We start from the raw sequence: 11,072 nt of genomic DNA, 5'->3' as shown, positions 1-11,072 counted from the left end.
TGGTACTAGTGTTGCTTAAAGTAAATCAGTAACTCTTATGTAAAATTATGTATGAATATTACCCATTAAATTCAGTTATTTGTAAATACTGATCCCTGATATAAATGTCAAATGCTGTTTTTGTAACTACATGGTGGAAACTCCTTAACATTTATGTATTTATTCAGTACATACTGCAGCATTGTTTTAAAATTAAGGTTGTACTTGAAGAGTATGACTTATTATTATTCACTAACCCTTATTTCTTCAGTAACCCTAGTAAACTATGTAAAATATTCAAGTATATAGAGATTTATATATATATAATTTTTTATGTCACAAATGCTGTCACAAATGTTTGTGACAGCATTATAAATACAGTTTTTATTTATTTATTTTAAAAAGGTGGTCATATTTTGGAAATCTGACATGGTGCCTTTAGAGTACGAGCGTTGCTTGACAGGCGGCCAGAGACTTTTGTCCCTCCTGACACGCCGTACAGGACGACTAACAAATGTGCGATGAGACCTCCTTTCTTGAAACGCCTATAGTTTGAACACACGTGAGGAGGGGGGAGAACTTCACTCGTTTTTTGTATTAGTGCCGCTGCAGCTTTAAAATCTCCGAAAGCTCGTGTTGAGCTTCGGGCTAACAGAGGCGAGGAGGTGCAACCAAAACAAAAAAGGTAGCCGACAGCTAAGTGAGCCTCCAGACTCACGGTTTTGGTTCTGTATCTGAAAGCGCTCCGGTAACATGTCAGCCGTACAGAACGAATCCAGGAAACGGAGCAAGAAGCGCTATGTGGCCGGCCACCACAACAAGCGGTGGAAGGGCTCCCGTGAGCTGGAGGTGGGCATGCAGGGGATCCTCATCACATGCAACATGAACGAGAGAAAGTGCACGGCGGAGGCCTTGAATCTCCTCGGTGAATACGCAGACAAGCTCTGTGGTCCCGAGAAGGTAAGTTTACAATATTTACATACTGGATCAAAGGCCTCAGAAGAGCCATTTCATTTGGCAACTAAAGCTTAGATGTGTATCTGTTTACATCATTTTGTGTCTTAAATTACACATTTTTGGAAATTTTATGAAGATACCCAGATTGATCCCTGGATTTAAACTAGTATTTAGCTTGGTTCCTTAATGGAGTAAGTGAAACGCTACGATCTGATATAAAGTGAAACAATCAAAATTAATACATGAAGCACAGATGACTGGTTTCGGGGTCTCAGGAATTAGTTGAAATGCTTTTGTTTTTCAGATGCATAAAATGGGTACCACACAAGTTTCTTTATGGAGTCATTTTCAGTATTTTCTCTGTACTTTAATGGTCTTCATCTGCCATTCTTGATTACAGCTGCAGGAAAATATGGGGAGCAGCAGTGAAGAGGAGGAGGCTGAAGAAGAAGATGTTGATGTTGCCCTGAAGAAAGAAGTGGCACAGCTGCAGGCATCTGGGACTAAACAGGAGAGGCGTTTCCAGGCTCTCGATAGTGGAGCAAACAACGTGATCTTCATCAGAACTCAGAACATAGGTAAAAAAAAACAAACAAAAAAACAATGTTGCATGTAACTGATGTGACTCTGTCTTTATGTGTTTTTGATTTTTTTTTTTCTGATTTTTATTTCCCCCCACCACCACCCCTTAGAATCTGACAAACTGGTTCATCACATCCTGTCAGATCTCCATACTACCAAGAAGAAAAAGTCACGTGTGATCCTTCGAATGCTGCCAGTAAGAAGCTTAAATCAAAAAACTGCTCTCCATCTAGATGTGCTTCATAGTGTTTTAGCTGATGCAGTATGTAGATATAAAAGATATAAAACAGCATTTTTAAAATCTGAAATTATTTGATATTGATATATTATCACAATGCCGGTCAAACTCTTGTTTTTTCCCTCCTTTAGGTAACCGGAACGTGCAAAGCTTTTCAGGAAGACATGGTGAAATATCTGACCACTTTCCTGGAGCCTTGGTTCAAAACTCCAAACTGTGCTACCTACCAGATCGCCTTCAAGGCCCGCAACAGCAGCCACAACAAGCGAGATGAAATCATCAAATCTATCGCAGGTGGGCTCAGGCTTGTGTCATTTTCATGTTTTTCATGGCTGCTGGTACGCCTTCTAAACAAGACTAACCCCTCAAATTTGACTCTTACAGGCCTTGTGGGGAAGCTGAACCCTAAGAACAAAGTGGATTTGACTAACCCTGAACTTACGATCATTGTGGAGGTCATCAAGGCAGTGTGTTGCCTCAGTGTGGTAAAAGACTATACATTGTACCGAAAGTACAACGTTCAGGAAGTGGTGAAAGACGACATATCCAAGCCTGAGGTGACCACAGAAAAAGCAGATACAAACACGACCAATCAGAAGGAGAAACCCGATGCAGGAGAGGCGGATAAAGAAGAGAAGAAGGGTGAAGAAGATGAGGACAAAAGTGTGTCACCGGAGAAGGGGGAGGGTGATAAAGGTGAAGGTGGTGGGGAGTGATTAAAAAAAAAAAAATCGAACAAATATCATTTAAGTTGCTTTACAGTTTAGTGCTTTTGTTTTAAATGGACTGATTTGTCAAAACCATGAGTTCTGTAAACATCAAAAAGGATTCTTAATAATTTAATTTTTTTTATATTCATAGGCATATCTGGCATATATTAGCACCTTCATTGAGCTGTGCGTTTCAGATAGCAGTGATTAAAAAAAAAATATATAGATTTTACAAAACTTTTGTAACTGCTGACAGTTTTTTTTTTTTTTAATGGTGAATTTGACTTTTAATTACAGTATGTTTTTATTTCTGGCATTCTCACTAAAAAAAGGACTTTTACTCGGGTTAATAGGTGTCACTTCTAGTAGTTGTTACTGTTGTGTAACTGTTGTTTCCTAAATTTGTCCCTGCTGCCTGTGTTTGGCTGGTTATCCACGTCTTTACTTAATGTGTGGTGCTTTGGGTTCTAGTCATCAGCACAATAAAAGAAAAGATGTGGAGGTGGAGAGAGAAGGTTATGGCATACATATAAACTGTATGAATGTTGCTTTACACCTGTAGAACATCTGAGTACAACGTGTCGATACTTCTTTGGCAGTTCTTTTGTACTCCACAAGATGGAGCTAAAGCATCATTTTCCAGAGTACTGACTGTCGTGTGATAAATGTATTGGTGTCTCATTAGTTATAAGTTTAACAAAATCATTCATATTCATACCTACAGTAAATCACCTGCTGTTTCTACATGTTTCTTTTAGAAGAAATATTCTTGCAGCTGTTTCTCAGTTTTGAATAGTACAGTCTTCAATTAGTTGTATAGAAAGTAACGTCTTATTACAGAATTAAAAATAAATCTACATGTATCTGATACCAGAAATGTAACAAGAAGATTATAACCTGTGATACCAAGAAAGGTTTATTTATTTATTGTTTCGCAGTGATTTTTTTTTGGCATGGGCTAATTAGGCAGCCGCCTAGGGCATCAGCTGGATGGACACCAGAAAAGGGGAAGAAATATTTCAGCCATTATAGTGCCTACTATAGTGCTTATTGTGTAGTTGAGAACAAAATGAGGGCCTATTCTTGAAGGTGTGGTCCTACCTGTGAGTACTTGGTATTCATGCAATAAGGTAGTAATGAATACTGACTACTCATGTCCAGTGCACCAAGTGCATTGTTGAAAACACTGACATAGACAGCTGATTCTGAGAGGAAACTGGGAAGGCCATAAGAGGGTACTAACTCTCACATAAACTGACTTTTTTCAAACTTCTCAGATCTCAAAGGCATTTGCTCTCACAATAAATCTAATAACCTGTGAGAAACCAGGTTACTGACGCGCCCTGCACATATAATATGAACCACTCAGCAATGAAATACAGTACAGATATAATTACCTGTGTGAAGGTGTGTCCCCAACGTGGGTCACGCAAGTCAGTGACTCAGTAGGTTTAACAAAAGCAAGTGTAATTAGGAAACGCAGCCTTTATCCTAATTAAGCTAATGTCACGAAAAAGCATATCCAGACATTTTGATAACCTATAAGCTATAAATGCAGACATCTGTGGCACAGTGAGCAAACAAAGTCAGCACAGGCAAGTCTGTAAAACAGTCCTGTGAAAAACAGTACACCCTTGATTCCATCGGAATTAAGAGGGCAAGTAGTAGCCAGGTGCTGCTAATCAAATTTACTTAATTAACTGATCTTTAGTAAGTATGAGCACCTCTATAAAAGCAGTTTGTTGGTCTGGAGGAGACACAATGACACAACCTTCCAATGAGTGGACATCCAAGCAAATTCAACCCAAGGTCAAAGCATGCAGTGCTCATAGAAGAAGAAAAAAAACAAGAGCTACAGTGCTTAAAACATTTATCAGACCACCACTCAGTGTAAGGTTTATGCCACATTTGCTAAAATCAATTTTTGTGTTTCTGTAAAGGTTAATGTACCACTATATGCAAGCTCTTTAATCAAAATGCTATTTTTAATGCTAAAATATAATTGTTATTATTCATGAATTTTAAAACTTGATGATGATGATGCTAGATTAAAAATAAACAAAAAACAAGCAGATTTCATCCATTACCATACTAAATTTCATGGTAGTCCAGAGCCATGTCTCTAGCCTTTCCAACGATGACCAAAAATAAGAGCTGCTTTCTCTTTTTGCCTTGTTTGTTTTCCCATTGTTTGCAAAAGGTCTCGCATCTGTGACTCTTCCCTCAGTTTACAGGTTTATGCCAGAGTACACGCTCATATCTTTGTAGAATTATCCTGGGTATGTTCTCTGCCATCCTCTAAAGGTCATAAACAATGTTATGGTTTGTCTTTTAAAGATATTACCAGGAGAGCCCGACGCTGTTTATAGATTTGTGTGTAGACACATCAAACTTAATGTCAAAGTTAAGAGAAATAGGAAAAATTGTCTCTAAAAAAATTGTGCAGTATAACTAGGCTCTTGGATACAGTATAGTGATGGTAATTAATCATAATAAGGACCTCCAGTTCACGTTTTCCATCTCTGTCACATACGCACACATACTTTAACTGATTTGTCATTTCTTTTTCTGCTCATTACGCTTGTGCTGAACTGTTGCTGTGACCCCAGCAGTCGTTATCTACACCGTATTCTGTAAAAAACCTCCAAATTGCATTGCTACTAGCTCTCAGGTGCCCCAGTCAGTGAGACCTGCTGACAAGCTTGTAGTGCTGATGCAGGAAGGACAGATTGGTTGTTTTCAGCCTTGACTGTGTGTTATTAGTACAATACCAATTAGACTATGTAGCTGGCCTTTTTAATGGCAAATGTACAGTGATGCCTCATTATGATATGTCTGCCATCAGATTAAATTCTCGTGTGGTATAGAAAATCCATCATTTCCCATAGATTCAGAGATGTTTTCCAATATTAGTGAGTTCTGGATTATTCTTCTTTCTACATTTATATTATATGAAGGTTTTGAACATTATTCCTTGGGAGTTTTAAAAGTTTAGCCAGGGACAACATAATCCAAATCAAGAGAATATTTACAGCAGTAACAAAATGGTGTTGTCTACATAAAAACATAGCCTCTAATGTTTTAATTGCCCCCAAGGCAATGTCTAATTAAACCTCCGTGGGTACTACAGCCCACTGGTTTCCAGCTAAAGTATTTACAATCACGTACACACTGTTCTGCCACCCAGGACTGTACACTCATGTACACTCAGGTTTAAATGTCACAGGCCTGTGAAACAATTACATCCACAGGCGCATGTGCACACAGTCCCCAGGGTCAGGATTAGCATCCATTGGTGTGGCTTCATATCTGACCTTTATGAGTGGCTAAGTAGTGCTCTCCGGGGTCTCATTTGTCTCACTTTAACTGAACAATGGCCTCAATCCCCTCACGACTGCAGCTTTCTCTCTGTGCAGAATGAACATTCTGAGCCTGAAATTGTTGAGCTTAAGAGCACACCAAGGACTCAAGGTCTCCTTATAGGTGGATGAAATAACCATTAAGGGCCTCGAAATTTGGTTCCAAAATGTAACATTCAGCAGGCAAACCACAACCAAAAGTGAAAATGTGAAAGAAAACATTGAGTTCCTGGTTATCAAGGATTCTCTATGGCTATATCAGGAAAGTGTTTTCCATAAAAGTTCTTCTGCTCACCTTTAATCTGGTTTCAGCATGTACGTTGGATGAAATGTGGAAACTTGAAGCCTCTAGTCCACATACAAGAAGGCTGACTGAGACTAAATTGTATCACTTGAATTATGTAAGCTGATCTAGGAAAACTACAAAGTGTGAAGAGCTCAGACAAAACAACAAATACACAAGAAGAAGAAAAAAGGCTTTTACTGGCTGTAAGTGCCTTAAAACACCACTCCTAAAAATGGTACACATAGCATAATAACGACTTGAAGAGAGGACAGGTAAAAGCATGAAATGTAGAAAGAGTACAATCATTACGGTGTGACAAATAAACATAAAGCATCAGCATTAGGAAATTCTTCATAATCCTGCATCACAACTACACTGCCAACCTTTGCTTTAGCAACTTAAAATGTATCCATTGCACTAATTTACATCTAGAAAGGAAAAAAAACAGAAACCTGAAGAGTGTCTTCAGTAGTAGTGTTAACAGTTTGAAACAACTAACAGTCCTAAATGGAGATTGTCTCAGTATCAACAATTAATCATTCCATGAGATTGATTAACTTAATATTTCCAAAGGGTAAGCAGCAACAAATAGTGTACCACTGTGTATTCTCTGTATAGAATAGGTATAAGTTAATTGGTGATTCTAAATTTCCCATAGGTATGAATGGTTGTCTGTCACCAGCCTGTTAGCCCTGCGACAGGTCTGCCTCTCACCCTATGACAGCTGAGACCCAGTCCTGCTGTGAGCCTGAAAAAGGATAAGCGGAAGAGAATGGATGGATGGATGGTATTCACTCACCCATCCAAATCATTGAATTCAGGTGTTCCCATCACTTCCATGGCCACAGGTGTATAAACCAAGCAACTAGGCATGCAGACTGCTTCTACAAACATTTGTGAAAGAATGGGTCGCTCTCAGGAGCTCAGTGAATTCCAGTGTGGTATCATGATAGGATGCCACCTGTGCAACAAGTCCAGTCCTGAAATTTCCTCACTACTAAATATTCCACAGCCAGCTGTTAGTGGGATTATAACAAAGTGGAAGCGACTGGGAATGACAGCAACTCAGCCATGAAGTGTTAGGCCATGTAAAATCCCAGAGTGGGGTCAGCACATCTGACCCCACTGAGGCACATCGTGAACAGAGGTTGCCAACTTTCTGCAAAGTGAGTCACTACAGACCTCCAAATTTCATGTGGCCTTTAGCGTCAGATGCAGTGCTGTGAAGTACACCACCACTAGACTCTAGAGCAGTGGAGACATGTTCTCTGGAGTGATGAATCACACTGAGTGAGATGAGTCTGGGTTTGGCAGCTACCAGGAGAACGGTACTTATCTGACTGCACTGTGACAAGTGTAAAGTTTGGTGGAGGGGGGATTATGGTGTGGGGTTGTTTTTCAGGAGTTGGGCTCGGCCCCTTAGTGCCAGTGAAGGGAACTCTTAATGCTTCAGCATACCAAGACATTTTTGGACAATTTCACACTCCCAACTTTGTGGGAGCAGTTTGGGGATGGCCCCTTCCTGTTCCAACATGACTGCACACCAGTGCACAAAGCAGGTCCATAAAGACATGGATGAGTGAGTTTGTTGTGGAAGAACTTGACTGGCCTGCACAGAGTCCTGACTTCAACCCGATAGAACACCTTTGGGATGAATTAGAGCGGAGACTGTGAGCCAGGCCTTCTCATCCAACATCAGTGTGTGACCTCACAAATGCACTTCTGGAAGAATGGTCAAAAATTCCCATAAACACTCCTAAACCTTGTGGAAAGCCTTCCCAGAAGAGTTGAAGCTGTTATGGCTGCAAAGGGTGGGCTGACATGGATTAAGAATGGGATGTCACTCAAGTTTATGTGCATGTGAGGGCAGACGAATGAATTATTTTGGCAGTGTAGTGTACCATGTAGTTGCACAGGGCTTGCACATTGTAATGAACGAGAGCACTCTCATTTATTTTCTGTCAATCCCACATCCCAAGTACAAAATGTATTGTATTCCACAGCTGAAAACTGTCCATACAAAAGGCACAGTCTACCCATAAAATATTTCTTCTCTCATGTTTATAATTTTAAAATCATAAAAGCTCAGTTTTCAAAAACTTCTAGAAAGCAAGACCATCATGGCTGCTGACCAAAGACAGATTTTCACTTCAAAACTAACCACAGCAGCAGTTAGAGGTGAAATCGTTCAGTATTTTTAAAACAAATAAGCCAAAATAAAGTAAAGCGCTTTTTTCCTAATTAACCATTTTACTATTTTACCGTTTTATTTAGTGTTGTCCCACCCACTTTACTACTAGAACTGTTAAATTAACAGTCACATAACCATAAAAACTTTTCTTACACTTCAAAGAACAATTCCAATCACTTAAACACAAGCCTTTTAACAGTAATAACACCAGTATAAACAAATATTGCACCACGCTGTCTCGTGCCACGCTAATGAAAATGTTAGTTTACTGTAGAAAGTCAAATTTTCTGCTGTGAAACAACCCCAAAGGATGAATAAATACCAAATATTCCACTAATATTTTGTGTATTTGAAATTGTGTTTCCTCACAGAAGATACTGTATTTTTGTGTTGGTGTTCTGTGTTGTTCTTTGCAGTAGGTTACATAATTTTCTAGCGCATCTGTTAAAAGTGGAGCGAATACACTGAGAACACTTAAACATTGTGACACTGAATGTGGTATTTACATCACAACAAATAAGAGCTTAAAAAAAATGACGACAGCATTGGAGCCACTTGTGTGACTGTGACAATAAGCAATTACAAGCCTCGCCAAACTGGTATATTTTGGTGGAGCTATTGTATAGTGAAGGCTTTTCTGTTATTTTGCCCATCCCCTCTAGGTATGTGTCAGTTTATAGCTTTCCAGACACCTTCCCTTTTGTCACGCATAGTTAATAGATGCACACACTGATGCTTTATTTATTTATTTATATCTATTGTTACAATGATGGCAATATGTTTTGGAGGACATTTATTTCTTCGACAGATTGCATGTGTGTGTGTGTGTGTATGTGTGTGTGTGTGTGTGTGTGTGTGTGTGTGTGTGTGTGTGTGTGTGTGTGCGGGTGTGTATTATACGAGTGTGGCAGGCGGTTATGTGAATGGGGTTCAATAATGAGAAATGCTTATCAACCCGCTACAGCCTGTCAGCTTGCTGCCATTAGCTGTTACCCCAACAATCTTACAGGTAGGCTACGAGTGCTCATATTGATTCCAGACATTGCTGTTTGTCCCCTGCAGAAGGGGAGCAATCAGCAAATGGATTTAGCTGATTGGGATTACGGGAAGTAATTTGTGGAGGAAATAAGTGGGCATTTTTAAGGAGTCCAGTACTGTGGTGGAATTAATTTTCTTAATACCTGGAATGAAGTTGCTGTTTGAATGGAAATGGCTGTTTATGTGATTGGTACATGGATGAGAAAGAGAATGCTTGGTTTTATAGTTGGAAAGCTGAGAAACAGTTTGTTGAAGAGAGTTGAAGAGAGGGAAGTACAAGATGGCAAAAGGAGAAAGCCTGACTGAACAACAGTAGCAAAAATTAGTAGCAGTTATTCCTTTCCAAACACATTTATTCAGTAGTTCCAATCAGTGGTATGTATAATCCTTGCTGAGGATACTTTCCATATCACTGGATGGCTTTTGCTGCAGAGAGGTGCATTTAAGCATAATGCTAACAAGAACCTTGACAATTAGTTAGACAGGGGGGTAGAGAGTGGGGGCAGAGAGGCAGCAGGGCAGAGTAAAGATGTGAATAGAAACTGGGGAAAGTAGAAGGAACAGCAGACAGGCGAGGAGGAGGTAGCTGTGTGACTCTAAAAAGCTCAAATTACTTTTCATTCTTTTTTCCTCCCAATAATCAGTGCTTAAGAGAAAGCGGATCCAGGTTCTGTTACACTAATGAGACTTGTTTGATTCGGTTCTTTGTCTATTACAGAAAAGAGCTCAGTAACTGAATGGGACCTTGGGACTGTTGATTGCTTTGATAGTTAATCTTCAGTTATTCCACCAGGAAAATTGCATCAGAAAGACAATTGAGATACAGTATATTGTTTCAGTTTCATTATACAGTAAAAGCCCGTGTTACTTCAGCTGCATTGGCTTGGTTCAGGTTTATTTAGTTAGCGAACAGTAGAGACAGCAGGCAGTGTAAATTGCTAGTTCAGTTCAGTGATAGAGTGTTAATAACATTTTTGATAGGGAACACATTTATCTGACTGATAACATTTGATTATTAACACAGATATTTGGCTCGATCTAAATGTTAAGTGTTAAGCTAAAATATTATAGCTACAGTACGTAGCTTTACTGTATTTGCTCAAAACTGTGCTGGGACTGGACTTTCTGACACAAGTTTTAGCATTGAAAAGATACTATTCTACAGAAGTGCTCACTTTACTTTAAAAAGCAAATGTAAGTATGACTGAAGAACACTGCAAAACATTAATATATAGTCATGATGAAAAAAAAGTACACTACTAGCTTGGCTAAAAGCTAGCTAAGCCAGTAGCAGTACGTAGCATTTGACTGAATTGGTTTATGTGATTCAGCTTGGTTACTTTGGGGTAAAATAATCCGCCTTAGAAAACATAAATAATAGTAGTACAACCTTTCTGTCGCTCTCACTTAATGTTTTCCACTTTAAAACTTTAAACTGGGAACTATTTCTTCTCAACTTCATTATCACTGTGATTAAAGTTACTACTGCCTACCTTTGCAGAGCAGTTTAATTATAATCTTAATCCATTATACTGTAGTTTTAATATATGTTGACATTAGTAAAATATTAATTAGCTTCATTCTGTTTGCTGGTACATTGATGTTGGACAAATTTAATCCATTCAGTTGCTAATTATGTGTGTTTTTTAGAGGATGATCTTATTGGGTTGGATCACAGCTGCCACAGCAGATTGAGAGTGCGACGGTGAAACATGTATATGTGATTTTAAGG

General features: G+C 39.0%; 1 protein-coding gene across 1 annotated transcript; it reads left to right on the top strand.

Moving 5' to 3' along the window:
* Window positions 1-472: 472 nt before the first annotated feature.
* On the top strand, window positions 473-3,348 carry thumpd1 (THUMP domain containing 1). Its single transcript, XM_030734124.1, has 5 exons — window positions 473-939; window positions 1,337-1,514; window positions 1,629-1,714; window positions 1,888-2,050; window positions 2,141-3,348. The coding sequence occupies exons 1-5, from the start codon at window positions 733-735 to the stop codon at window positions 2,470-2,472; spliced, it is 966 nt and encodes a 321-aa protein (XP_030589984.1). The 5' UTR covers window positions 473-732; the 3' UTR covers window positions 2,473-3,348.
* The last annotated feature ends 7,724 nt before the right edge of the window (window positions 3,349-11,072 follow it).

The sequence above is a fragment of the Archocentrus centrarchus genome, chromosome 1 (assembly GCF_007364275.1).
Source record: "Archocentrus centrarchus isolate MPI-CPG fArcCen1 chromosome 1, fArcCen1, whole genome shotgun sequence".
Lineage (NCBI taxonomy): Eukaryota > Metazoa > Chordata > Actinopteri > Cichliformes > Cichlidae > Archocentrus > Archocentrus centrarchus.
Note: the sequence above shows the minus strand (reverse complement) of the source record. Positions and strands in the feature narration are given on the sequence as shown.

Bases quoted from the DNA above. Each gene is read 5' to 3' on its own strand.
- thumpd1 (XM_030734124.1), top strand. From the start codon at position 733: ATGTCAGCCGTACAGAACGAATCCAGGAAACGGAGCAAGAAGCGCTAT. The intron at 940-1,336 runs GTAAGTTTACAA...TCTTGATTACAG, and splicing joins AGCTCTGTGGTCCCGAGAAG to CTGCAGGAAAATATGGGGAG. The intron at 2,051-2,140 runs GTGGGCTCAGGC...TGACTCTTACAG, and splicing joins AATCATCAAATCTATCGCAG to GCCTTGTGGGGAAGCTGAAC.